Source organism: Chiroxiphia lanceolata, chromosome W (assembly GCF_009829145.1).
Source record: "Chiroxiphia lanceolata isolate bChiLan1 chromosome W, bChiLan1.pri, whole genome shotgun sequence".
NCBI classification, from domain to species: Eukaryota; Metazoa; Chordata; class Aves; order Passeriformes; family Pipridae; genus Chiroxiphia; species Chiroxiphia lanceolata.
This window is the reverse complement of record NC_045670.1, coordinates 5,378,739-5,405,136: the sequence shown is the minus strand read 5'-3', so window position 1 is coordinate 5,405,136 and position 26,398 is coordinate 5,378,739. Positions and strand designations below refer to the sequence as shown.

The window sequence follows — 26,398 nt, the reverse complement described above, 5'->3', positions numbered from 1 at the left end:
AAAAAATAAGGGGGTTTTGTGTTTTACATTGGTATCAGTTATTAGCTCTCTAGCTAATGTTTACTGATTAAGAAATGTAGGAATGGAGTTTAATTCTCTACAAGTCACTCACCAATAGGAGAGCATATGGAAGATGTGACTATGTTCTTATTCATGAAGTTGTTTTGGTATTCCAGAGCTCTGAAATAGACATTTTGTGTCAAAAGTTAAGTTATGCATTTGATTTTATTAAAGAATGCATTTGATTCTATTTAAGAATGTGAAGTAGGCAGAATATCCTGTCAGGACAGGCAGAATATCCTGTCCTGTTTTCTGAACATTTGGTTTAATCTGCTTTTGATTAAGATTTGCTAAACACTTAAGATGTTCACTGCATTTATACAGAATACTGGGATTTCTTTTATAAAATGATTCTAGTTCAGTAAGTCAGATGTTTTACTGATACTTCTGTTCTCAGAAGTTACAGCTGTCTGTACTTTGTAACATTTCACAGAAGAATAGTTTTGTTGGCATACTAAGGAAAATTTGATGGTTTTCATATAATGTGGTAAATATCAAAGCAGCTCTCCAATGGATTGCACGTTGTCTGAGGTTTGTACAAACCATTAAGTGAATGTAATATAGAGTGTTAGCCTCATATGCTAGTGTCATTGTGTGTACTATGGTGCATTGTTCATACTTGCTGCTGTAAACTTTGAGGTTTAAGGGGATGGGTTTTCCTGTTAGGAGGGGGAATAAAGATGACTGTATCTAGGAAATATTTAGATTAATTTAGAGTGTTTAGTAAGTTCTATGGTTCTTTATTTGCTTTTTCTTATTTGAATAAGAAAGCAAGCTAATAAAAATTTGATGCATAGTTGACAGTTCCTCCTTTTGTGGAAGGTATTGAAAGCTTAAACTTTACTCCCAAAGTGGTTTACCTGAGAATAGCTGCAATATAGAATGTACCTGTATTTTAAAAATTAAATTGTACTTTGACAGTAGGTAGCAGATCTTTGAGCTACATCTTTATGAATTAGTCAAAGCCTAAATTTTGTGCTTCATGAGAACTTACAAAATTTGAGGGGGTGGGATGTGAAAACATGAGAAATGTGGCTATAACATATCTTCCACCTTCCTAAGTATCTACTCTGCTTTATGTATTTGTGAGGAGAGATAATGGGGGTGAAGGTTATACTTTTCAGTGTTTTTCTGTTAATGCTACTTTGTTTTTTGTTTGAAGCATATGGAGTAAATACAACTGCATATTAAAATAGGGGAGAGAATGATCAGAAAAGTTTGACTTGTCTATTTTCTCAGAAGCATCCAAGTCTTGCTTCATTTTATATACTGTTTTTTATTTAAGTATGACTAATCTGGAAAATTGATAAAGGTCACACCGTATATCCGTTAGTAATGCTTGATATTTCTAGAAGAGAAACTTTCAGATTTGCAAATGTCTATTTAGCTTTACTGAGAACTATATGAATTTTGCTTTACTACTCAAATTTTCATACTTTGAGTTTCATATAAGTTGGTTCTTTTTAAGCTTAAGAAACAACTTCAGATACTTTTTGATATGTCAGTTCTACTGCTACCGCTACTAAGCTGAATCTGACTTTTTGTTACACTATTTTGTGCCTTTATCTCTTAGGACTGGATGAAGGCTCTGCAGATGTTTTGCAGTTTAAGAAAAAACAGTCCAGGGATGTCAAATAAACGCCTACGTCAGGTGAAGCTATATAGATACGGAGGGGGGTGGGGGGAAGAGGGGGAGAGGTTGCCTCCTTTTTGCAAAATGATGATGATATATCTCAGAACTTTCCATTCAACAATAGTAAGTCCTGCATGTACTTTCTTTTTCTTGGAGTTATGCAGTACCTTTGTTAAAGCAACTGCAATGACTTCCACTCTATTATAATATCTATATACACACACAAAAAAATGGTTTTTAGGCAATTGGCAGATGCTTTGCTAGGTATTAATTTCTGATCACATTTGAGTAAAAGTGTCAACAATTCAGCATATGTATTGTCTTAACTCTTACAATTCAGCAGATTTGACAGACTTACATCACATGTAACCAAAATAATATAACTAATATTATTCATTTTTCAGTGACAAATACATGCTGAACTGTGATTATGGCGTAATTTCTTTTGGTTTCTTGAGAGTACTGTTGTGGCCAGAATTTCTTTCAGAGGTAAAGGACAGATACTCATAAATGACTATGTAAGTGATGATTGAAGAAAAACAGGAATCAAGAATCCCTGGTATCTTTGAATGCTATAAATGTCGGAAGTAGCTGTTTTACCAGTCTATAGGAAAAGGAACACATTTTATTATTTTTTTTTTTAGGAAATGCAGAATTATTCTGTGGTCAACATTAAAGGTGATTGAATACTTCTGAAGAACTAAACTAAATTAGGTCAATTGATATATGAACTGGCAGAAGAAATTGGGACCCAAAAAAGCGAAGCACCTACAGAGTGATCATCTGAAATAATTCTGTACTTGCAAACACAAAGCAAGTATTAGGGTGCATGAAGGAATAGTATAGAAGATAGATGCTATTTAATATTTATGGTATTCTCATTTAGGATACAGTTAGTTTTGATCATCTTATATCAAATGTATAAAGAATTTGAGAAAATTATTTTCATTATAGACTGGAATGAGTAAAATAATTTCCAAGTAAATAAGTGTGGGAAGTATTGGACTATTTAGAGAGGTGAAAAGTATAAAAAGCATGAATGATCAAGGTAGATTAAGTGTATAAAGATCAAAAATCATACTTCCATGACTGTCTTACAGAAGTTATATTAGTTTCAGGGTTTCTTGAACTGTCCTTTGAAATTTCTGGTACTGAATATTTGGATTTAAATGAAATTTTGACCTGATCAAGTATGATATTTCCTGTATTTGACTAAATTTACTTCAGTTGATATCAGCAGATATTTGATTAAGCTATGCGTTACATACAATTCAGAAGTTTGTGAAATAGTAGACTGTTTAAAATGTATTTAATGTAAATGAGTTCAGAATGTTCACTTCTCAGTTTTTGGAAATTTAGTTTCCAAGTGCTCTTATTTTGAGAATCTATGGTACAGACTAATATCTTCCTTATAACAGGGAGAAAACAGTCTAGTGTGTTAAACAAGGGAGGTTTATGCAATCTAGTGTTGTTTAGAATAGAATAGAATATTTTAGTTGAAAGTGACCTAAAATGGTCACCTAGTCCAACACCCTGATCAATTCAGGGCTGACCAAAAGTTAAAGCATAGTATTAAGGGCGTCATCCAAATGCCTCTTGAACACTGACAGGCTTTGGACATTGACCACCTCTCTAGGAAAAACCTGTTCCCAGTATTGGACCACCCTCTCAGTAAAGAAATGTTTCCTAATGTCAAGTCTGAACCTGCTCTGGCAAAACTTTGAACCATTCCCACATGTCCTGTCACTGGATACCTGGGGGAAGAGATCAGCATCTCCTTTTCCACTTTCCCCCCTCTGGAAGCTGTAGAGAGCAATGAGGTTGCTCCTCAGCCTCCTTCCTTCCAAACTAGACAAATTGAGTCCTCAGCCACTCCTCGCAGGACATTCATTCCAGCCCTTTCACCAGCTTTGTTGCCCTCATCTGGGCACATTCAAGGACCTTTACATCCTTCTTAAATTGTGGGGCCCAGAACTGCACACAATACTCAAGGTGAGGCCTCCCCAATGCTAAATACAGAGTGATAATTGTCTCTTTTAACCAGCTGGTTATGCTTTGTTTGACACACCCCAGGATGTGGTTTGCCCTCTTGGCTTCCAGGGCACACTGCTGATTCCAATTGAACCTAATCTGTTGGGAAAACACAAAATACAGCATTGTGTTTGGATTTGTCCATGGTTCTTACATAAGATACAAGTCTTTGGCTTCAGTAGAATTTTCTATGCGTAGAAAAGTTAGTACTTGCAAATCTTAAAGTGATGGTTTTGAAAGTAAAAAATAAGTTAAAACTATGATGCTGGAGGTTTATTTTCAAGTTGTTGCTCTTAATTTGTCCCTGGTGCCTCTTAAAATCGTTTCATTATTCCTGTTCCCTGCTTTTTCTATTAGGAAATTATATTTTGTATTTAATATTTATACCTTAACATTAAACCTTCACAGGGGGAGAATTCCATTCTTTCTTAAATAAATAAATAAATTTTGTGTATTTTCTTTAGGTCAGCAGTCTTATTTTGCATGTAGAAGAAGCTCATACGCTCCCAGTAAAACATTTTACTAATCCATATTGTAACATCTACCTGAACAGTGTCCAGGTAGCAAAAACACATATCAGGGAAGGACAGAACCCTGTATGGTCAGAAGAATTTGTCTTTGAGTAAGTCTTACTCTTATTGAATTAGTGAATTTCACTTGAAAGTTGCATTGCATTTAAGATTCTTTGCACTGTACTGCTTTGTATATGCTTTTTAAAAATACTGTATGCATGGTTATATAGGAGCCACAAATGCATGGATAGAATTTTATGTATGCATCTAAGTATCTTTGTTAATATGATTGTCTTTGGCTGGTCATGAGAACTCAGGATTGAAATAACTTTAGAATAAATTTAAGTATTGGTCAAGTATAGTATTAATTGAGGCTTTTTGTCTTTTCCCCCAGTGATCTTTCATCTGATATTAATAGATTTGAGATAAGTCTTAGTAACAAAACAAAGAAAAGTAAAGATCCAGATATATGTAAGTATTTTTATGTGAAAGATGCATATATATTGCAACAATGGATACAGTTTTCATTGCTCTTGTTAAACATTGTCACAAGAAAATTAAGTATATTCTGTGACTGTCACACAACTGTATTGGTATGTTTTAGATGTCTATTACTGACTCTACATTAATGTTTTTACAATAAGAACCTGCATGTCTTTTAGTAGTAAAATGCACAGTAATCCAATCCTATGTATCCGGTGGCTTTTCTAGCTGTATTCCAGTATACCTATTGTGTTATAGTGACCATGTTTACAAAAAAAAATAAAGAGCAGCTGTTAGAATTAATCTCCTTCATAAAATGTTATATTTCATTAAGTTAATTTCTTTATTTTGCTTTAAACCCAACTGTGTGGAATTACTTTTGTCCTTTTTGTTGCTTCCAGTGAGAAAGAGGGAAGAACAGTAGTACTTTCCTCACTTGAAAATAAATAAAAAAATTCCAACTTGACAGTCTGTAGAACAAAATTTGCCTCAGTCCTTGTAACATCCCGTTCTTCCCCTTATTCTATCCTATCTCTGTTCCCAGGAATTTACTTTCCTCCTGTTATGTACACAGCTTCTTCAGCTGTTTTGTTTCTATTTTTCTATTCCAGAAAACTGCTAACAAGATGGTAAGACTTAACAGCTTTCAAAAAAGAACAACCCCCTTCCAAAAAAAAAATCCCATCTCACCAAAACAAACCCTCCCCCAAAAACCCACACTTGAATTCTGAGCCACACAATGTGGTTTTTTGGCTTTCAAGATATTTTCTTTCCCACCACAACTGTCTTGTAACTTCATCCCTTTGCCTCCTCTATTGCCTGCAGAGCAGGCACCCTCTCACCCAAGAGTTGTTCCAAGTACTTTTGTGTTCAGACCTGTCCCAAAGCCTAGCACAGTATTTATAATCTGTTACTGTTGGTTTTGGTTTGCATGTATTTTGTTACTGGCCTGTTTTTTGTCTCAGTGTCAATTTCTTTCTCTTTTTTTTTCCTCTCAGAGAAGAGATTTGTAAGGAAATTTTGACCAAAGTAGAATTACTTCGAAGACTGAATGCTATTGCCAGACCTAATTCAATTTCAGAACTGTTGCCCTTTCCTCTAGCTAGAAAATTTTCTGCATAGCAGAAGGAAAAAAAGATGTGTTTCATTTGACAGACAGAAGGACTTTCTAATTGCAGTGTTATTGCATGGTTCTATGCATTTGAGCTAGAAAATTCTTTATTTGGGCCAAAACTTTGGTTAGTACAAGACCCTTTCAAAGGATAATTCGTGAATGGAATACTTCGGTAACTTCTTTTAAAATGTTTTTGTAGTTTCCTTCTCTCTGTGCAGATTAAGAAGACTGCGCTACTTGTAGATGTATCCAACTAGTGGAAGGCTGTAGATGCCTTTCTTATCTAGGTCAAGAGGATTGGCAATGTTTCTTGATCATGGTTAGATAGACTCTTAGAACATAACCTAAAAGTCCTTTCATTTTGGGATAAGGAATAGACCATATCAACTTGAATTAACAAACATCTCTGCCTACATCCCCATCCCTATTAAATATTTGAAGTATATGAGGAGAAAAACTGAGCTAAAGGAGACTTTATCCAACTTGCCTGTGTGCTATGTTGCCTAAACCTCCAAAAGCGAGAAAACTGGTTGGTTAGCTCTGAACATTTCTCCTTTTTAGCCACAGTCATTAAATGTGGATTTCTCTGAAGTAGGAGTAATGTGAGGGCTATATTTTTTCAGTATTTGTGGTGAGTTGACCTTGACTGACTGCCAGCAAAGGAAAAGAAGATTTATTCTCTACTTCCCATCAGCAAGCAATGTCCAACCACTTCCTGAGAAGTAGGGCTTCAGTATGCATAGTGCTTGCTTTGGAAAACAAATGCCTTAATAATGAATGCCCCCTTCCTCCTTTTTCTAAACTTAGTATTCTTAGTATTGATGAGCACAACACCATGTGTTATGGGATATCCCTTTGGTCAGTTTGCGTCAGCTGTCCTGGTTTTGTCATAGAATTGTAGAATGGCTTGGGTTGGAAAGGACCTTAAAGGTCATCTAGTTCCAACCCCCCTGCCATAGGCAGGGAGAGTGTCACGGTTTGAGACCTCCAAAAATCCAATTTCCAAGCCCCCCTCCCACAATTTGTTTCAGTGTGAGAGGGTTTTCAGACATAACACAACTCAGTATGGGGGAAGGGAATTACATTACAATTTATTACTACACAATAAATACTATAATACATTATATATAACAATTCTAACTATCTCTCCTATGGTAAAACAATATATATATATACAGATCAAATCCCTCCTTTCCCTCCAAATAAAAGTTCAGAAAGAAAAGAAGACAATCACTTTCAGGGCAGCACAATCTTTTCCAAGCAGCAGGTTCACTCCGTTGTAGCTGGAAAATCTCTCTCTCTTCATTACAATGCAGGGGTTTCCTCTCACCCCTCGGCCCTTCGACTCCAGCCGAAGGTCTCTCTCCCGTGGACTGCAAAAGCAGGGACAAACTTGCTTCACCACGGTCATATCACGAAGTGCAAGGCATTTTGTGGAAGTCCCTTCCTCAGGGGATTAAAGTTCCTCCTGAGTCAGAACATTTAGGGCTTTCAGTTCAGTTTTTGCCCCAAGCGTCCTACCAGAGCTCCTTTGCTCCGTCTCAAACTGCCAGCGTGGCGAAGAGGGGGAAAGGGAGGCCACTTTCCCCTGCATTCCTTCTGGACGTCCTGGTCCAGCTCCAGGACCTCTCTGCATTTCAGGACTCCCTCCAAGTGGAAGTCCACCCCCTCCTTCCAAAAGGGGTCTCAAAGGGTTTGGGGAAGTAAAGCCAAGTCTCACCCCAAACAGTCTTTTGATTTTTTTGAGGGGTGGGGTTTTTTGGTTTTGGGAGTTGTTTTGTTTAAATGTGAGGGACTTGATTAAAAGTAGATTTCATCAAGAGTTGCAGAAAAAGAGGAAGCTTGGAAGTTCCAGACAGTCATTTCAGGAGGGCACGTGCTAATTTTGAAATGGTCAGTGGTCTGACTGCTGCAGCTTACTGGTCAACTGTCAGACCAGACTTTCAGTTATGGTTGAATAGGCTAGTGCAGATCATTGCTTAGTAATTTTAAGATACCAACACCACCAAAAAAAGTGAATTAATGATTCTGTCGTATGTGGTTGACTTGTTATTATTTGAGTAGTAAGCTGTCTGGGAAGGTATTTTTATATGTTTTGCATAAAATGCTACATCCTTAAACTTGGGAGTTTCAAAGTGTTAAAAAAATACATCTGACAACATTTGGGAAAGATGTAGTAAAACTAAGAATAAATACTAAAAATAGTAACAAAGTGGTTCAAGACCAGACCTGATAGAGGTATGAGCCCAAGGTTTCAAAAGATTGTTGCCTAGGTGTGCTAGGTAGCTGGGGGAGCAGAGGGGTTTTTCCCCTATTTAGGTGTTAAAAAGAAAACTGGGTATACATTATTTACATCATGCTTTATATGTCAACTTCAGTTTTCAGGAGTCTGTTAAACCATCTAAGAGATAATCTGTCCATATATTTGATGGCACAAATTTTGATAATTTTTATTAATATTCTTTTGCTGAAGCAAGGTGACGTACTGAAAATAACCTTTTTTTATTCAATACAAGCACTGTTTTGCTGGAGATAACCTACTTAACAATGCTTTTTTCCTAAAGTGTTTATGCGTTGCCAATTAAGCCGATTACAGAAAGGACACGCAACGGATGAGTGGTTTCAACTCAGTTCCCATATACCATTGAAGGGTATTGAGCCAGGATCTTTGCGTGTTCGAGTACGATATTCTATGGAGAAGATCATGCCGGAAGAAGAGTACAGTGAGTTTAAAGAGGTATTAAATTCGTTTCCTCAGTTTTTCTGTCAAAATTGACTTCCTCTGTTGTTTGAGAGATTTCAATAACACTAATAGACATTGCTAAGTAGTATTTGTAGTGACTGTTATGTTAGCACAAGTTTCTGAACATTGTTCCGGTTTTCTTTCAGCTCATTCTCCAGAAAGAGATGCATGTAGTCTATGCCTTATCACATGTTTGTGGACAGGATAGAACACTGTTGGCTGGCATTTTATTGAAGATTTTTCTTCATGAAAAGCTTGAGTCACTACTGTTACGAACACTAAATGACAGGGAAATAAGCATGGAAGGTACTGTACTAATTACACTAACATTAACTGAAACTCTGGGGAAGAAGGGCTCCCATGTCTTCATTTCCGTCTCCGCCCTTAATTACATCATATTTCAAACTGTGAACACAGCTTATTTTTTCCTCTGCTTTTTGTTGTCTCATTTTTCCAACTTTACACTTTATTTTTTTCAGATGAAGCTACTACTTTGTTTCGTGCCACCACTTTAGCAAGTACACTTATGGAGCAATATATGAAAGCCACAGCAACACGTTTTGTTCACCATGCACTAAAAGACAGTATATTAAAGATAATGGAGAGCAAGCAGTCCTGTGAGGTGATAACTTGAACTATGTTTTTTTTAAATTTTGATTTGTTGAAATTATGATCTACTGGTTGTTTGCTTTAGAATCATTTATTAATCCTTCAGAAATAATTTCAATACCGGAACTAAACTGACTATGAGGTTTTTTTAAATGTTAGCTTAAACAATGTTCATAGCATCACTTTGAGTTTTTAAACTCAAATCTCTTTAAATTATGTATTTATTCTTTAGCAGTTGTAGGTTCTGTTGTAGCAGTTACTGAATGGCCTACCTTAAATATCTTTTTTTGAGCTCCAGATTTACTAGAAGTCAATGTCTGAACTTAGTTTCATTTTAAAACTCCCTTACATTAACTGCTTGTGTTAGATCCTATCTTTATTTCTAAAACAACCCTCCTAACTTCCGTTTCACTTGAATTTAAATATGGAAAGGGGAGGACTGTGTCCTCAGAATACTGGTTTAAAAGATGAAAATATACATAGTTAGAACAAGATGAGTACTTATGGATAGTGTTAAATGTCTATGCTGTTAAAAGCACAGTGCACTAGAACTTAAAAATATTGCTTTTTCACATTAGTTTCCTGGCTAGCCCTTGAAACAGATTTGTAAGTTCATGCAAGTCTGAGATTTGTACAGGAGTAGAATATTTATTTTTAAATAGTATCCTGTGTGTAATATTATCAAATTATATATGTAGTTCTATTCAAGAGACAAAACTCAGTCGTTTTCCCTTTTGGTTTTAGTTAAATCCTTCAAAGTTAGAAAAAAACGAAGATGTAAACACTAATTTGGCACATCTACTCAGTATACTTTCAGAATTGGTGGAGAAAATATTCATGGCTGCAGAGATACTGCCTCCGTAAGTTTGCACTCTTCTGTTCAAATTTGTACTTGAAAATTCCTGTTTGTGGTTTACATGGTATTCTTACTGGTTTATCTTATACTAATCAGTATTAAGACTAAATTCTTTAGGGCTGTTATATGTACAGAGAAAAAACCCAAAACATTTGAATGAATTGTGCTTTTTGCAAATGTGGTGGGTTGACCTTGGTTGGATGTCAGGTGCCCACCAAGCCACTCTATCATTCCCCTTCCTTAGTTGCACAGGGGAGAGAAAACATAACGAAAGGCTCATGGGTTGAGATAAGGACAGGGAGAGATCTTTCACCGATTACTGTCATGGGCAAAACAGACTCCAAGGGGTCAGGGAAAGAAGGAAAAAAATAAAATATCAATATATTGTCTCCACAAAGAGGTAGAGGACAGTACTAGTTAGCAGACAAGTGTATATATTTAAGTTAGTTACCAATTCTTTCCAGTCATCCTACTCTGAAAAAGAGATGGAATTATTAACAGCATTAAAAATACAAATGGGTGGCAGTAGAATGACACCCTGCCTTGATTACTTCTATCTATTGATGCACAGGTTATTTTCCTTTTTTAAAAAAAGTTAACTTGTTTAGACTGAAACCAATGAATAAAAAGTGTGTAGTGCTAACAGTTTTCTTTCACTTTTTTATCATTAGCTTTTAATGTAAACAATTCTGAATTTTGCATTATGTACTGGTTTTGTCTGGGATGTAGTTAATTTTCTTCATAGTAGCTGGAATGGTGCTGTGTTTTGGATTTGTGACTAAAACAGCGCTGTCAACATGCTGGTATTTTGGCTACTGTTGAACAGTATTTGCACAGTGTAGAGGTTTCCTTTTTTTTTGTCCTCCTTTTTGTCACTCAGCTGCTGCCTGCTGTTCCTTCCCCCTCTGAAAAAAAGGTGAGTAGGGAGGGCATGCAAGCAGGACAGTTGAACACCAGCTCACCAAAGGGATATTTCCCAAGTAACTTTTATGCATGATGAAGCCCTGCTTTCCTGGAAGTGTATGGACATCTGCCTGCTGATGGGAAGTCATGAATGCATTCCTTATTTTGTTTTGCTTGTGTGCACAGCTTCACCTATTCAACTGTCTTTATGATGGCCTATGAGTTTTTCTTGCTTTTGCCCTTCTGATTCTTTCCCCTGTCCTGCTGAAGAGGAGTGAACAAGCAATTTGAGGGGGCGGGGGGGCTTAGTTGCTGCCTGGGGTCAACCCATGGCAATCCTTTCTGGAGCCTGATAGGCTTGAGAGGTTCTAGATAAAAACAGATTTGATCTGAGTGTGCTAGACTACATTTATAGTTGTTATAACTGTTTAGTTATTGCTTGGCAAGTTGTTACTTACTCTTGCTGGTCACAATGTTGACTTGTTTTTCTTGATACTGGTTTATTTGTTACATCGTCTGCTCCATGACATGCTCCATCTCTTGCTCTGCCTCAAACTCTAGTGCTTGTTAATTGCTGCTGTCAGCTTTTGAAGTTCGGTGTGTTGTTTATCACTTTGTTGTATTTATGTCTGGGAGAGCTATGGTAAAAGCACTGTCCTTGAACCTGATCTGGTGTTTGTGCCATGCATTGCTGTTGTCCCAGTACTCTGGGAACCAACTCTGAGGCAATTAACAATTACACTTTTTTCCTCTTCTCTGAGAGCCATTTTGTGGGGGAAACGAAGAATGGCACCACCTTCTCCTCAGTGGTAGATGTATTCTGCCTTGTTACAATGACTCTTTGGTTTCTGGGATATCCTTGCGTAACCAGAATGCTTCTATTGGTATGTGTCGTGAATATAATTCTGGCTTTTCAAAAGGGTAGTCATTTGAAATGCCACACAGGGATGTGCTCTGAGGCATATGGGTCATGGGTGGCAAGGTGTATAGGAGAACTTGGGCAGGTACCTAGTGTTCCCCTCCCCCAATGGTGTGGGACTTGAAACCTGAACAGGTGTGGAATGATATTGAAGTGACAGAGCACTTGATGAAATGATGCCTTGTCTATATCAGAGAGACAACTTCTAGCACTGTGCTGGGGCCTGCTCTACCCCTACTGAACCTCTGTTCAGCACTTGAAGGGCTCAGGAGGGTCTCTGGATCTTAGGACATACAAACAGACACTGTAGCTAAGCCAGAGACTCAACCCTCAACTTTAACAGTTGTTCGTATAGTCAAGAAGAAAAAATGGAAGCAGAGGTCCACTTGTTTAGTAAGGGAGGAAGAAACTCCTCCTGAGGGGAGAGCAGGAGGAAGAATCAGAAGAGGCAGCCTGTTCTGTAGCAGTCACAAGAACAGGAGAGGGAAGAGACTGAAATCATAAACAAGTCAGAAATCACCTGGTTTCTATCCTTGAGTGAACTGAGAAATATGTGGAAAGATTATGGTCACCAGCCAGATGAGAAAATTATCACCTAGTTTCTCCAATGCTGGGATATTGGGGCCAACAGTCAGGAACTATAGAAGGTAGAGAAGATCAACAGCTGGGATCCCTAGCAAGGGACCATGGAATCAACAAAGAGACAGAAAGACGGGCAGCAATCCACAGCCTCTGGAAGTGGCTCCTGTTAAGTGTGAAGACAAGGTATTCCTTCAAGGAAAGTCTTGTAAACTACTGAGGCAAATGGACCATGATTGAGGAAGGTATTCAGTGTCTGAGGGATTTAGTGGTGGTGGTGACCTACAGCAACCTGGACAATAACCAGGCCTCCAAAGATCCAGATGAAGTCCTGTATTTGTGGTCCATGTGGTGGAAGCTTATATGGAATGCACCGACGTTGTACACCAGCACCCTGGTGATAATGGACAGACATGTATACACCAACTGTGGAAAAACTGGTCTGCCAGCTCTGGTGCTCTTAAGAGAATCTCTCTTCCTCCCTGACCCTACAGGGCAATGGAGAAACTGTCCCAACAGTTCCAGCAACTTGAAGAGAATATCCCTTTCTCCTTACCCCTACAGTCTGGTGTCTCAGCTATCAAGAGTGCTGTATGAAATCAGCCTTTCTCTGCTCAAGGGAAAGGGAACTGTGGGTGCACACTATATGCCACTCTGTGGTTCTAGCTCTGCAACCACAGGGAAGACATGAGGAACTGGAGCATTGCACCTTCCTTAAACATAGACCACATATGTGAATTGCAAGGGAAAACAGCAGCCAAAAAAGCTCCATCCAGAGAAGATTACTGCTCTGGTTGCTGTTGAGCAATTCTCCAGACACAGTTGATCCTCCTTCTGATCCTAATGAAGGGACTAATGGTTTGCAATTGCAGGAGTTGGGTAATGACTACTGATGCCTTAAGCCCCTAATGGTTTTTTTATTTTTCTAATATTGGTAAGACTTGTAGGTTTTAAAAGCAGAAACCCTCCCTTCTTTGTCCCTTGTCCCTTATCCTTTTCCCTCTAGCACCCTTGTTTATACATTCCTTAATCCTCTTACCCCATTCTATCCTCCCTATATCACTCATAGCCCCAAATCTAATAGAAATGTTTAGTCTTTTGTCAAGGCAAGGCCTAGACAGTTGACAGAACAGCATATCTGGGCCTAAACCACAGAATGAAGTCAAGAATTAGGTAACTATGTACCCTTTGTGCTCTGATGATGGTGAAGGTGATGAAGTAGTGGTCCCGAAATGCACCCCAGACCCATTTTCAGGGGGTGGACCCCGGGGCGGTCCAGAGTAATGGCCACAGGGTGGACACATCTGGGATTGGATGGATGGTATTATAAAATGTAACCTCTCGGGCACAGGGGCGCGCGTCTTGTAACATCTTCTGCCTTGGCAAAATAAACCCTTTCTTATCTCACCCCTAATTAACTGCTCCGGGAGATTTTTTCAGCACCTAAATCCCACGGCAACAGTACAATGAATGCTCCAAGCAAAAAGAGAGAGGTCAGGCAGAAGAAAGGGTCAACTGGTTTTATTGGACTGAGTGGATACAGTGGCCTGGCACATCAGACCCATTAGGAGTATAAGGTTTTGTAGACATGGGTGCACAATGTACCCTAATGCCATTAAGGTCCAAGGGGATGGAACCCATCTGTATTTCTAGAGTGACAAGGGGATCCCAACAATTTGTGTTTGAGGCTGAGGTGAGCCTCACAGGGAATAAGTGACAGAAGTATCCTGTTGTGACTGACCTGGAGACTCGATGTATCCTTGTGACTGTTTCAGGAGAGGGTATTTCAAGGATCTGAAAGGGTACTGGTGGGCCTTTGGTGTAGCTACCATGGATGCAAAGAAGATTAAACAGCTGTCTACCTTGCCCAGCCAATTGTAGGACCTTCTGCTGTGGATTTGCTGTGTGTTGAAGAGCAGCAGGTGCAGACTGCTACCATGATATTGAACTAGTGGCAGTATTGCACCAAGACTCCCTGGTTCCCCTTCATAAGCTGATTCATCAACTGGAGAGCCAAGGAGTAATCAGCAAGACTCAGTCACCCTTGAATAGATCCATATGGCCTGTAAAAGTTTGGTGGAGGGTAGAGACTTAACAGTGGACTATCATGGCCTGAATGAAGTCATTCCACGGTTGAGTGCTGGACATGGAGGAACTCCAGTATGAGCTGGAGTTGAAGTGACTGGTCTGTGGATAAGTCTATGCTAGAACAGGTATGCCTCCTAAGGGACTGCAGGCCATGGAGAATCCATGCTAGAGCAGGGGCAAGGCATGGAGTTCATTGCAATGTAAAACTCTATAGCCTGGTCCAAAAGGACCAGGGGTGGAGATTTTAATGGATATGTGATTAAACTGTTGTAACCCATGATTTGAGTTGTATGCTAGAAGTAGTAATATAACAGGGACCACCCGAACTAGTGGTGGATGAGCTTTGCAAAAAGCAGTGCAAGTGCAGCAGGGACACAATATGAGCTGCCTTTGGTGCCAAATAACTCCACACAACGCACCACCTCTCCTGTTCCGAGTGACCACCATAACAGATGGAGCCTAAATGAACTGAATGGACATTTTATGGACACTTTGCGGGGGGGGGGGGACACGGATTAAGACTAAGGGAATTATATCTGTATGTATACTAAAGGATGGGAAGGAGGGGTGGTGGTTAATGAGGATGTACTGGATAGTGTAGGACCCAAGCATATGATGCAAATGGTATGGAAAAACGGATGGAGATTTGTACTGGTTTTGACTGGTTTCTTCATAGGAGCCTGTACGGTGCTCTGTTTTAGATTTGTGACTAAACCACTGTTGTTAACATACCCATGTTTTGGCTGAAGAGTGCTTGCAGAGTGTTGAGCATTGTTTTTTCTCTCCCCATTCTGCCCTACCCCCCAGCAAGTAAGCTGGAGATGGGCAAGAAGTTGAGAGGGGAAATAGCTGGGATGGCTGACCCCAACAAAGGGATATTCCATATGGTATGACGTTGTGCTTGGCAATAAAACTGCAGAGAAAGAAGGATGAAGGAGAGACATTTTAGAGTTATGGCATTCGTCTTCCCAAGTAACCATTATGTGTGATGGAGCCCTGCTTTCCTGGATATGGCTGAACACCTGACTGCCAATGGGAGGAGTGAATGAATCACAGAATCACAGAATCGACCAGGTTGGAAAAGACCTCCGAGATCATCAAGTCCAACACTTGATCCAACACCACAGTGGTTACCAGACCATGGCACTAAGTGCCACATCCAGTCTCATCTTAAAAACCTCCAGGGACGGAGAATCCACCATCTCCCTGGGCAGCCCATTCCAATGTCTGATTACTCTCTCCATAAAAAATTTTTCCTAATATTCAACCTAAACCTCCCCTGGCACAGCGTAAGACTGTGCCCTCTTGTCCTGCTGCTACTTGCCTGGGAGAAGAGACCAACCCCCACCTGGCTACAACCTCCTTTCAGGTAGTTGTAGAGAGTGATGAGGTCTCCCCTGAGCCTCCTCTTCTCCAGGCTAAACAACCCCAGCTCCCTCAGCCTCTCCTCATAGGACTTGTGCTCGAGTCCCTTCACCAGCCTTGTTGCTCTTCTCTGCACCTGCTTCAGCACCTCAATATCCTTCCTGAACTGAGGGGCCCAGAACTGGACACAGTACTCCAGGTGTGACCTCACCAGTGCTGAGTACAGGGGAAGAATCAGTTCCCTGGACCCGTTGGCCACACTGTTCCTGATACAGGCCAGGATGCCATTGGCCTTCTTGGCCACCTGGGCACACTGCTGGCTCATGTTCAGCTTCCTGTCAATCCAAACTCCCAGGTCCCTGGCTGCTCTCTAGCCACTCTGTCCCCAGCCTGTAGCACTGCAGGGGGTTGTTGTGGCCAAAGTACAGGACCCGGGACTTGGCCTTGTTGAACCTCATCCTGCTGGAATCAGCCCATCTCTCCAACTTGTCCAGGTCCCTCTGAAGAGCCCTCCTCCTTTCCAGCAGATCAACACGTTGCCCCAACTTGGTGTCATCTGCAAATTTGCTAATGGTACACTCAATCCCCTCATCCAGATCATCAATAAAGATATTAAACAGAACTGGGCCCAACACTGATCCCTGGGGGACACCACTAGTGACTGGCCACCAACTGGATGCAGCACCATTCACCACCACTCTCTGGGCCTGACCATCCAGCCAGTTTTTAACCCAGCACAGAGTGCACCTGTCCGAGCCGTGGGCTGCCAACTTTTTCAGGAGTATGCTATGGGAGATGGTGTCAAAGGCTTTGCTGATATCCAGGGAGACCACATCCACAGCCTTCCCCTCATCCACCAGGTGTGTCACCTGGTCATCAAAGGAGATCAGGTTGGTCAGACAGGACCTGCCCTTCCTAAACCCATGCTGGCTGGGTCTGATCCCTTGTCCATCCTGTAGGTGCTGTGTGATCGCACTTAGGATGATCTGCTCCATAACCTTGCTGGGCACTGAGGTCAGGCTGACGGGCCTGTAGTTTCCCGGGTCCTCCTTCCAGCCCTTTGTGTGGATTGGCATGACATTCGCCAACTTCCAATCATCTGGGACCTCCCCAGTGAGCCAGGACTGTTGGTAAATGATGGCAAGCAGCTTGTCAAGCTCTTCTGCCAGTTCCCTCATCACCCTTGGGTGGATCCCATCTGGTCCCATAGACTTGTGAGGATCCAAGTGGCTCAGCAGGTCACTAACTGTTTCCTCCTGGATTACAGGGGGGCTATTCGACTTCCTGTCTCTGTCTACCAGTTCCGGAAGCCAGCTGTCCTCAGGACAACCTGTCTTACTGTTGAAAACTGAGGCAAAGAAGGTGTTAAGTACCTCAGCCTTTTCCTCATCTTTGGTGACTATGTTCCTCCCTATGTCCAACAAAGAATGGAGGTTTTCCTTGCCCCTCCTTTTTTCTATTGATGTATTTGTAGAAGCACTTGTTTTCCCTAACAGAATTGGCTAGATTAAGTTCAAAGTGTTCCTTTGTCTCTCTAATTTTCTTTCTACATGACTTAACTATATTCCTAAACTCTTCCTGAGTAGCCAACCCTTTTTTCCATAGTCAGTAAGATCTCTTTTTTCCCCTAATTTCCTTTAACACTTCCCTGTTCAGCCAGGCTGGCCATCTTCCCTGCCGGCTTGCCTTTTGGCACATAGGGACAGCCTGCTTCTGTGCGTTCAAGACTTGCTTTTTGAAGCATGTCCGTCCCTCCTGGACCCCTTTGTTTTCAAGGTCTGTTTCCCAAGGTACCCTCTGAACCAGTCTTCTGAGTAGGCCAAAATCTGCCCTGCGGAAGTCCAGGGTAGAAGTTTTATTGATGGCCCTCTTTGCGTCCCTGAGTATTGAAAACTCTATTATTTCGTGGTCCCTGTGCCCCAGACGGCCTCCGACCACCACATCTCCCACCAGCCCCTCTCTGTTTGTAAACAGCAGGTCTAGTGGGGCCCCACCCCTGATAGGCTCATTTACCAGCTGGAGCAGGAAATTATCCTCTATACACTCTAGGAATCTCCTAGACTGCCTCTTCTCTGCTATGTTGAATTTCCAGTAGATATCCGGCAGGTTAAAGTCGCCCACAAGAACAAGGACTGGCAATTTTGAGACATCTGCCAGCTGCTTGTAGAATAATTCATCACCCTCATCATCCTGGTTGGGTTGTCTGTAACAGACTCCCACCAGGATGTCAACCTTGTTGGCCTTCCCCTTGATTCTGATCCACAGGCACTCAACCTTATCATCACTAACCTCAAGTTCTATAGAGTCAAGACTCCTTAACATACAGAGCCATCTCTCCTACCTTGCCTGTCTCTTCTGAAGAGCACATAGCCATCCATTACAGCACTCCAGTCATGTGAGTCATCTCACCACGTTTCTGTGATGGCAACTACGTCATAGCTTTCCTGCTGCACGATGGCTTCCAACTCCTCTTGTTTGTTACCCATACTGTGTCTGAAAGGAGGTTGTGGCAAGGTGGGTGTTGGTCTCTCCTTGAGTAGCCAGTGATGAGAGGAAATGGCCTCAAGTTGTGCCAGAGGAGGTTTAGATTGGATATTAGAGAAAATTTCTTCACTGAAAGAGTAGTTTATCATTGGAACAGGCTGCCCAGGGCAGTGGTTGTCACCATCCCTAGAGGTATTTAAAGATGTGTAGATGTGGCACTTAAAGACGTGGTTTAATGGTGGAGTTGGCAGTGTTAGGTTACTGTTTGGACTTGATCTTAGAACTTTTTTCCAACCTAAATGATTCTATGATTTTGTGATTCTCTTTCCTATCCTGCTGAGGGGAAGTGAGCAAGTGACTGGGTGAGGGCTTAGCTGCTGACCGTGGTCAACTCACCACAGAATGGCAGAACAGCACAGAAGGTTCTTTTGTGTCAGTGATAGCAAGGTTAGTATTAAAAACTTTGTTCTGTTAAGTATATGGTGCACCCCAACATTTTCTGAAATACACCAGAGTGCTCCTATTTTTTTTGATAGAAGAGGACTATTGATTAACTATTTTTAAGAACCTGACCTCTAGTCATGGATACACAAATTATTATTCATTCAGTTAAAAAGTGGGGGGGGGGAAAGAAGGAAAAAAACCACCAAACCATCAGGGATTTTAATTTTTTTCAAAAGAGGAAATGTTACATAAGAAATAGGGAAAAAGTATTATAAAATATTTAATGCACACATGAATAATCAGAATTTTACCTGCACAAATAGACTAGTGCATTAATTGAGGACTTCCTTTGCCATTTGTAAATGGACTGTTATAGCAGATTTTGACTTAATTTACATCAATTGAAGGAGGTTGGACTAGATGCTTTCTGATTGGCTAATTTTATTCATTAAAATTTTTAGATGAAATTATTAATTAGTTATTATTTTTACAGGACACTGAGATATATTTATGGATGCTTGCAGAAGTCTGTTCAAAACAAGTGGCCAGCTAATACCACAATGAGAACAAGAGTTGTTAGGTAAGTTACTTGTCAGTTTATTCTATGCTGAAAATAATATTTTAAGGTCTTATTACTGTCATACTTCAGTGTGCTTATCAATACTTTCTTTTAGGGACAAAACTTGATAGTATTTATATAGATTACAAGAATATTTAAAATTATTGTGGTACTGGGGCATGATATTCCAGTTAAGGATTGAGAGTCCGCTAGATTCTTAGTCATGCTGTTGGAACCTTGCAAGTGGTCTAGTATAGAGGTCAGTATAGCTATATTTAATAGCTTTAACTTTGAATTTACTTCTATTTTTTTAATTTAAAATCTTGGGAAAGAGGAAAAGTTCTCTCAAAGTGATAGTTAACTTCTGATATCCTCTAATGATTATGTTCCTGTCATGCCATCTGGGGGAACCATGCCTTATCCAGGGACTCCTATGTAGTGTGTGTTAATTATTGGAAAAATCTTACACATGCTAAGATGAATGTCCTTTAAAATGCAGACACAACATGTTAAGGAAACTAATACCTTCTCAGAAAGGTGATTGGACTGTCATTAGATTTCACTGAGGTACTGTCTGTATTGGAATATATAGTTTTATGCATCAGTGAAGGTTCTCAGTGCTGATCAGTTGGAATCAGCGTTCATTTCTGAAAATATGTACTTTTATGCTGTCCCAGTTTTGTTTTATTTCTCTGCTCTAGCCCAATCATGTTGAAACATTCCAGAGCCTCTGTAAAAATGTTGCAGGCTACTGAACCTGTCTCCTTTGAACTGGCACTGAGTACAAAAACTCCAGTCTGCATTCATAAAACAATTGAATAAATAGTTCTTTCTTTAACACTATCAGTTGCCAGTGCAGGTCAAAAAAATCTTTGACAAGAATGTCTTGACACTGTTGTTCTAAATGATACTAGGGGTTTAAGGGTATCAAAGCCATATATCTTCTACATTTGCATTCCCCTTTTTTTACAAGCCTAGTTTTCTAGTCGACCAATATCTGGCACTGATATGATTTGCTAAGGTTAATCTCCCATTGAACAGTGTCTTCCAGATGATTTGTCATTGGCTCTTGTTTATCACTTTGGCTGCAGACAGAAATGAAGACATGGGAGCCCTTCTTCCCCAGAGTTTCAGTTAATGTTAGTGTAATTAGTACAGTACCTTCCATACTCATTTCCCTGTCATTTAGTGTTCATAACAATAGTGACTCAAGATTTTAATGAAGAAAAATCTTCAAAATGCCAACCAATAGTGTTCTGCAGGGGTTTTGTCTTCAAACTGAGGTTGCTCTTATCAGAGGTGTTGAGGCTAGTCTATTGCAAGTGTGTAGAACTTAGAAGCAAATACCATGCCTCTTCCTGTTTCTTCCCATCTCCAGAGAGCACCATATGGCTTTCCTTAAGTGATACAGCTGACATTCAGAATTTTTCTGGGGTCTCTGCTGGATGCTATAAATATTGGGTCCCTTTCTCTCTTCATAAGTGGATACTTGTGACTTGTCTCTAGAGTACAGTTTTTTTGGGTTTTTTGCGGCCTCCAGTGAAGAATATTATCTTCTATTGCACTGGTTTTGCTCCAAAAATAATTACATATTCAAAGACGGATAGTTTTAAGTGGCTGGGTAGCTTCCATTCTATATAATTCAAAAAGTGCTGCCATTTCTGTTTCTTTGTAAAAGATCATACATAAGTATTGACTCATTCTTAATTTAGGTAGCTTGACCAGTGTAAGAAGCACCAAATGTTCTGTGTCTGCAAGGTCTATTTACTTCCTCATAGCTTTAAATTCATCTCATAGAAAATATTTTTGTTTCGCACTGGACCAGGAGTGTTTTGTCAACCCATAATCCATGGTTCTTGGAGAGATAGGAAACTTCTATAGCAGTATATGTTGGAATTCAAGTGTGTTGGACACGTGAAAGGTGTGTTAACCTCACTGCTATATGTGTCACTTCCAATTAATAATGGACAATGTCATCATCGTGTACTTAACAAGCAAGGTAGTGCAAGGTCCACTTCTATTCTTTTGCAAGAGGTCAGACTTTGGTATTGCTGTAGTGAAAAAACAGTCTGCTGGTAGTGTCCATGCACTCTGAACAAAACGAGAGGCAAATTAGATTGCTTTAGTTGGTCCATATGTCACTTCATTTTATAGCAGTCTTACAGAATTATGGTTAACCTGAAATGGATATTTTTTTTACTTCAGTTGTCAACAGAAAGTTAGATTTTTCTCATGCTAAACTGAAGGCCAATTTAGGTTTGTTTAATAAGTTCCTATTTCTGCAGTCAAACTGAGCACTTTTCCCTTGCTTTCTAGATTGTCTGTGTGGCAGCAATTACTTCTGTGAAGAAAGTAACTGATCCAGTATTATTCTTCTAGGATATTATTGTTATCAGGATATGGATTGGTTCAAGCTAAACTAAGGTCATGTTGCTGCCAAAAGAGAGGTTCCATTGTGACTGTGCACTCTTGCTCTCCTTATGTTGGCTTGGGGAAGTGAGTGGCTGCAGGATGAATTACTTGTGATAGTAGACAGTGGAACACCTGTAGAAGGCAGGAGATGAAGTGCTCTTCCTTTTTGAAGCCAGTGTGGTCTTAGACCCCAGACTTCAGTATGGCTTTAGAGTTAAGCTTTTCCCAGGGGGTTTCAGAAGTTCACCTTCAATATGCCTGGTTTTATTTTGGTTTTACCATAGTTGAAATCATAACAAGACATTCTTAATTAACAAACATATGGAGCACAGGCTGGTTGTTTGTCATCTATCTCACAAAGATTTCCACATTGACTTAAATGCCTAAAGACTACATAATTTTACATTAATTCTATGATAGCTTCATTATTGAACAAAATACAATTTTTTTTCCATTTCAGTGGCTTTGTTTTTCTTCGACTGATTTGTCCTGCTATCCTGAACCCAAGGATGTTTAATATCATCTCAGGTGACTATGCTTCAGACTAAATTCATACTTTATGTAGTGATAGGCGTGAACTTGCTTTAGTGCCTAATTTAGCAAAATATGAAGTCATTTTAACGCTGTGCAAACTCAACCATATCAATTGATTGACTTTCTCCCTAAGACAGCCAGCATACAGTTCTCACTTTCAAAGATTAGACACTGTTTATTCCCAATGTCTTGTTTTAAAATAAAAAAAAAGAAAAAAGAGAAAGTGAATGTTAAAGAAAGTTGTGGTTAACCCTGGTGGGCAGATAAAGCACCACACAGTCACTTGCTTACTTCCCTCTTCACCCTCAGTGAGATGGAGAAAGAGGAAATGAAGAATAAAAACAAGAAAACTTGGGGGTCAAGATAAAGCAAACAAACAAAAATTAAAAAAATGTTTAATAAGTAAAGGATAAATGGAATACAACAAGTGATGCAAAGGCAATCATACCACCTCCCATGTGTAGACTGATGCCCAGTCAGTTTCTGAGCAAAAGATGGCTGACACCCATAAACTCCCCCCTCTTTTCCCTTTTATTGCAAAGCATGGCATTATATGTTATGGAATATCTCTTTGGTTAGTTCGGGTCATCTGTCCAGTTGTGTCTAATCCCAGCCTATTGTGCACCCCCAATCTATTAATTGGGGGGGCAGAGTGAGAAACAGAGGCAGCCTTGATGCTGTATAAATATCATTCAGCAAAAGCTATATTAGTCTGCTATCAGTACTGTTTTAGTCAAAAATCTAAAACAGCACTATATGAACTGCTCTGAAGAAAATTAACTCTGTCCTAGCCAGACCTGGTACAAAAGCATGATCCTGGTTTTTGATGCTCTCTGTAGAGTACCTCTCTATCAGTAAATAAAGCAGTGACGAGGACTATTCCTGTTTGCTAGACCAGGATTGCAAAATTGCTATACTGATCTGTAGCACAGTTCTGGCTGATATCAGATAGCAATTATTCTAAACTGTTCTTAGATGTGCTTTGGATGTTGGCATGCATCAGGGATCACATCTGAAACAGTTGGCATGGGGCTTTGTTGTGAAGCGTTAATGGTAAGGGCATAGATTATTCCATTGCAGTTGGCTTAAGTACCTAGAATTGTTTCTGAGCATTTTAACTTAGAAATGTAGTTGGGGTCTTACAGATGCAACAACTAGTACGTGTTACTGTTGTACTAGACATAAGGCTGTGTTGATGGAATTTCAGGTTTTAAGTTTTGCGGTATTCCTTTGTGGTGGGTGGACCTTGGCTGGATGCCAAGTTGCCTACCAAAGCTGCTCTATCACTCCCTCTCATTAGCTGGGCAGGGGAGAGGAAATATAACAAAAGGCACATGGGTTGAGATAAAGACTGGGATATCACTCAGCAATTATTGTCACGGACAGAACAGACTCAGTCTGGGGAAATTAACTTAATATATTACCAATCAAATCAGAGGAGGATAATGAGAAATAAAACCAAATCTAAAACACCTTCCCTCTACCCCTTCCTTCTTCCTAGGCTCAACTTCACTCCTGTGCTGGTTTTGGTTGGGGTAGAGTTAATTTTCTTCCCAGTGTTTGGTATGGGGCTATGTTTTGTATTCGTGCTGGCAACAGTGCTGATAATGTAAAGATGTTTTTGTTGTTGCTGAGCAGTGCTTGCACAGAGCTAAGGTCTTTTCTGCTTTTTGTACTGCCACGCTGGCGAGGAGAGTGGGGGCGGCATGGGAGGTTGGGGGGAGATAGCCGGGACAGCTGACCCTAACTGACCAAAGGGATATTCCATACCATATGACATCAACCTCAGCGTATAAAGCTGGGGGAAGGAGGAAGGGGAAGGATGTTCAGAGTTATGGCATTTGTCTTCCCAAGTAACCATTACACGTTATTGGGCCCTGCTCTCCTGGAGATGGCTGAACACCCGCCTGTCCATGGGAAGCAGTGAATTAATTCCTTGTTTTGCTTTGCTTGCGTGTGCAGCTTTTACTTTCCCTGTTAAACTGTCTTTATCTCAAATCACAAGTTTTCTAACTTTTTACTATTGTGATTCTCTCCCAGATCCCACTGGTGGGGGAGTGAGTGAGCGGCTGTGTGGGGTTTGGTTGCTGGCTGGGGTTAAACCACAACAACTCCCTCTTTTCTTTACCTCCTGCCCCCCAGCTGTGCAGGGGGATGGGGAATGGGGTTGCAGTCAGTTCATCACGTTGTGTCTGCCACTCCACAGGAGGAGGACTCTTCACACTCTTCCCCTGTTCCAGCATGGGTTTCCTCCCATGGGAGACAGTCCTCCAGAAACTTCTCCAATGTGGGTCCTTCCCATAGGCTGCAGTCCTTCAGGAACAGACTGCTCCAGTGTGGGTCCCCCACAGGGTCACAAGTCCTGCCAGGAAACCTGCTCCAGAGTGGGTTCCTCTCTCCAAGGGTTCACAGGTCCTGCCAGGAGCCTGCTCCAGCAAAGGCTCTCCACGGGGTCACAGTATCCTTCAGGCACATCCACCTGCTTTGGTGTGGGGTTTGCACCGTGGACCTCCATAGGCTGCAGGGGGGACAGCCTGCCTCACCATGATCTTTACCATGGGTTGCAGGGGAATCTCTGCTCTGATGCCTGGAGCACCTCCCCCTTTCTTCTACACTGACCTTTGGTGTCTGCAGAGTTGTTTCTCTCACATATTCCCACTCCTGCTCTTCTGCAGCAGGGTTTGGGTTTTTCCCCCCTTCCTAAATATGTTATCACAGAGATGCTACCACGGCCTTGGCAAGCGGTGGGTCTCTCTTGGAGCCAGCTGGCATTGGCTCTATAGGACATGGGGGAAACTTCTAGCAGCTTCTCATATAAGTCATCCCTGTAGTCCCCCACTACCAAAACCTGGCCATGCAAACCCAATACATCCTTGTGGGAGGAACAAAAAAAAGCATAAACTACTGATGGGAAAATTGTAGCACTAAAGTATTTAGACATTTGAGTTCCATAGTTTTAAAAAATTTGTATATGTTATACTTTGTGTCATCTTTTCCCTTGCTTTATTTATTTTCTTTTTTTTTTTTTTTTTTTGGCAAAATCGTCCTAACCTAGAGGGCATTTGGTTTCTGCTAGCCATTGTTATTCCTCCTTCCCTCCCTAATGCCTTCTCAATTTTACCTGTAAAATGCTGGTTTCAAAATAGGAAGAAATTAGAAATCACTTGCATCAGAAAGCCTTTGGGGAAAATTGTTTTCCTTTTTTTGGATTTAGAGGCAGTTTTTCAGACAATATAGCAAGTTTTCTGTCCTCTCTCTTTAAGCTATAGTAAATGAGAAAGCCTGAGTCAATCTGAAAGTTCCTTTCTCCCTTTAATAGTTTTCATACCCACTTCAGGGAAAGCATTTAAGAACCATGGCCTCGTTGTTATTGTTACAAGTCAGAGAAGAGAATTATAATGATGAATATTCATACCATTACATCATTTGAAGGGGGCCACCCTCCCCTCCCAGAACAGGGAGTTGGAGGGGCAAGGAGGGGGTTGCCATGTGTAAAAGTTATTTCTGGGGTCTCAGCTATGTCCAAAAGCTGTCCCTGCCTGGCTGGGACAGCAGAAAAGCCATACCAGGAACTGGAAGTGTGCCATCTTGCCTCAACCACCAAAGCAGTGTGGACGGTCCCCAAAGAAACTGTGGCAAAACTTGGTCCTGCCGATTTTCCTCCTCCTGTTTCTCCTCTGGAACACTAGTACAGAGTTGCGATGCTGAAGCGGACAGCTCTGACTGAGCCAACCAGGAGCCACTCTGCTTCACTCACTGCTTGCCTGGCACAGGACAACTGCACCTCCCGCCACTCTGAAGCCAGGGAACAAAGAGATTTCAAACTGGTACCACTGCTGCAGTTAAGACCTGAAGGAGGTGGTTGGCAGGGAAAAAACCCTCTGTCCCTTTGTTCCTCGGGAATCCACATGGGTGGTGAATTCCCATCTTTGTGAGTAAACCGTTTCCTCTGTATCTTTGTAGTTACTGCTATTTCCTTTTAGTGAACTCTTATTTTTTTCACTTATAACCTCCTCACATTTTTTTGTCCCTCTATAAAAGGGGAGGGGAGTTCATCTTATTGGAGTTCC

The 26,398-nt window shown here is 40.7% G+C and overlaps 1 protein-coding gene across 1 annotated transcript in view; it reads left to right on the top strand.

Moving 5' to 3' along the window:
• The window catches only part of LOC116779990 (ras GTPase-activating protein 1-like), a 95,215-nt gene that overhangs the window by 54,382 nt on the left and 14,435 nt on the right, over positions 1–26,398 (top strand). The window contains exons 13-21 of the mRNA XM_032674495.1: positions 1,634–1,711; positions 4,189–4,346; positions 4,631–4,707; positions 8,398–8,570; positions 8,723–8,882; positions 9,056–9,198; positions 9,930–10,045; positions 19,317–19,403; positions 22,255–22,322. Of these exons, the coding sequence (XP_032530386.1) occupies positions 1,634–1,711; positions 4,189–4,346; positions 4,631–4,707; positions 8,398–8,570; positions 8,723–8,882; positions 9,056–9,198; positions 9,930–10,045; positions 19,317–19,403; positions 22,255–22,322 (1,060 nt within the window). The remainder of the gene's footprint in view (positions 1–1,633; positions 1,712–4,188; positions 4,347–4,630; positions 4,708–8,397; positions 8,571–8,722; positions 8,883–9,055; positions 9,199–9,929; positions 10,046–19,316; positions 19,404–22,254; positions 22,323–26,398) is intronic.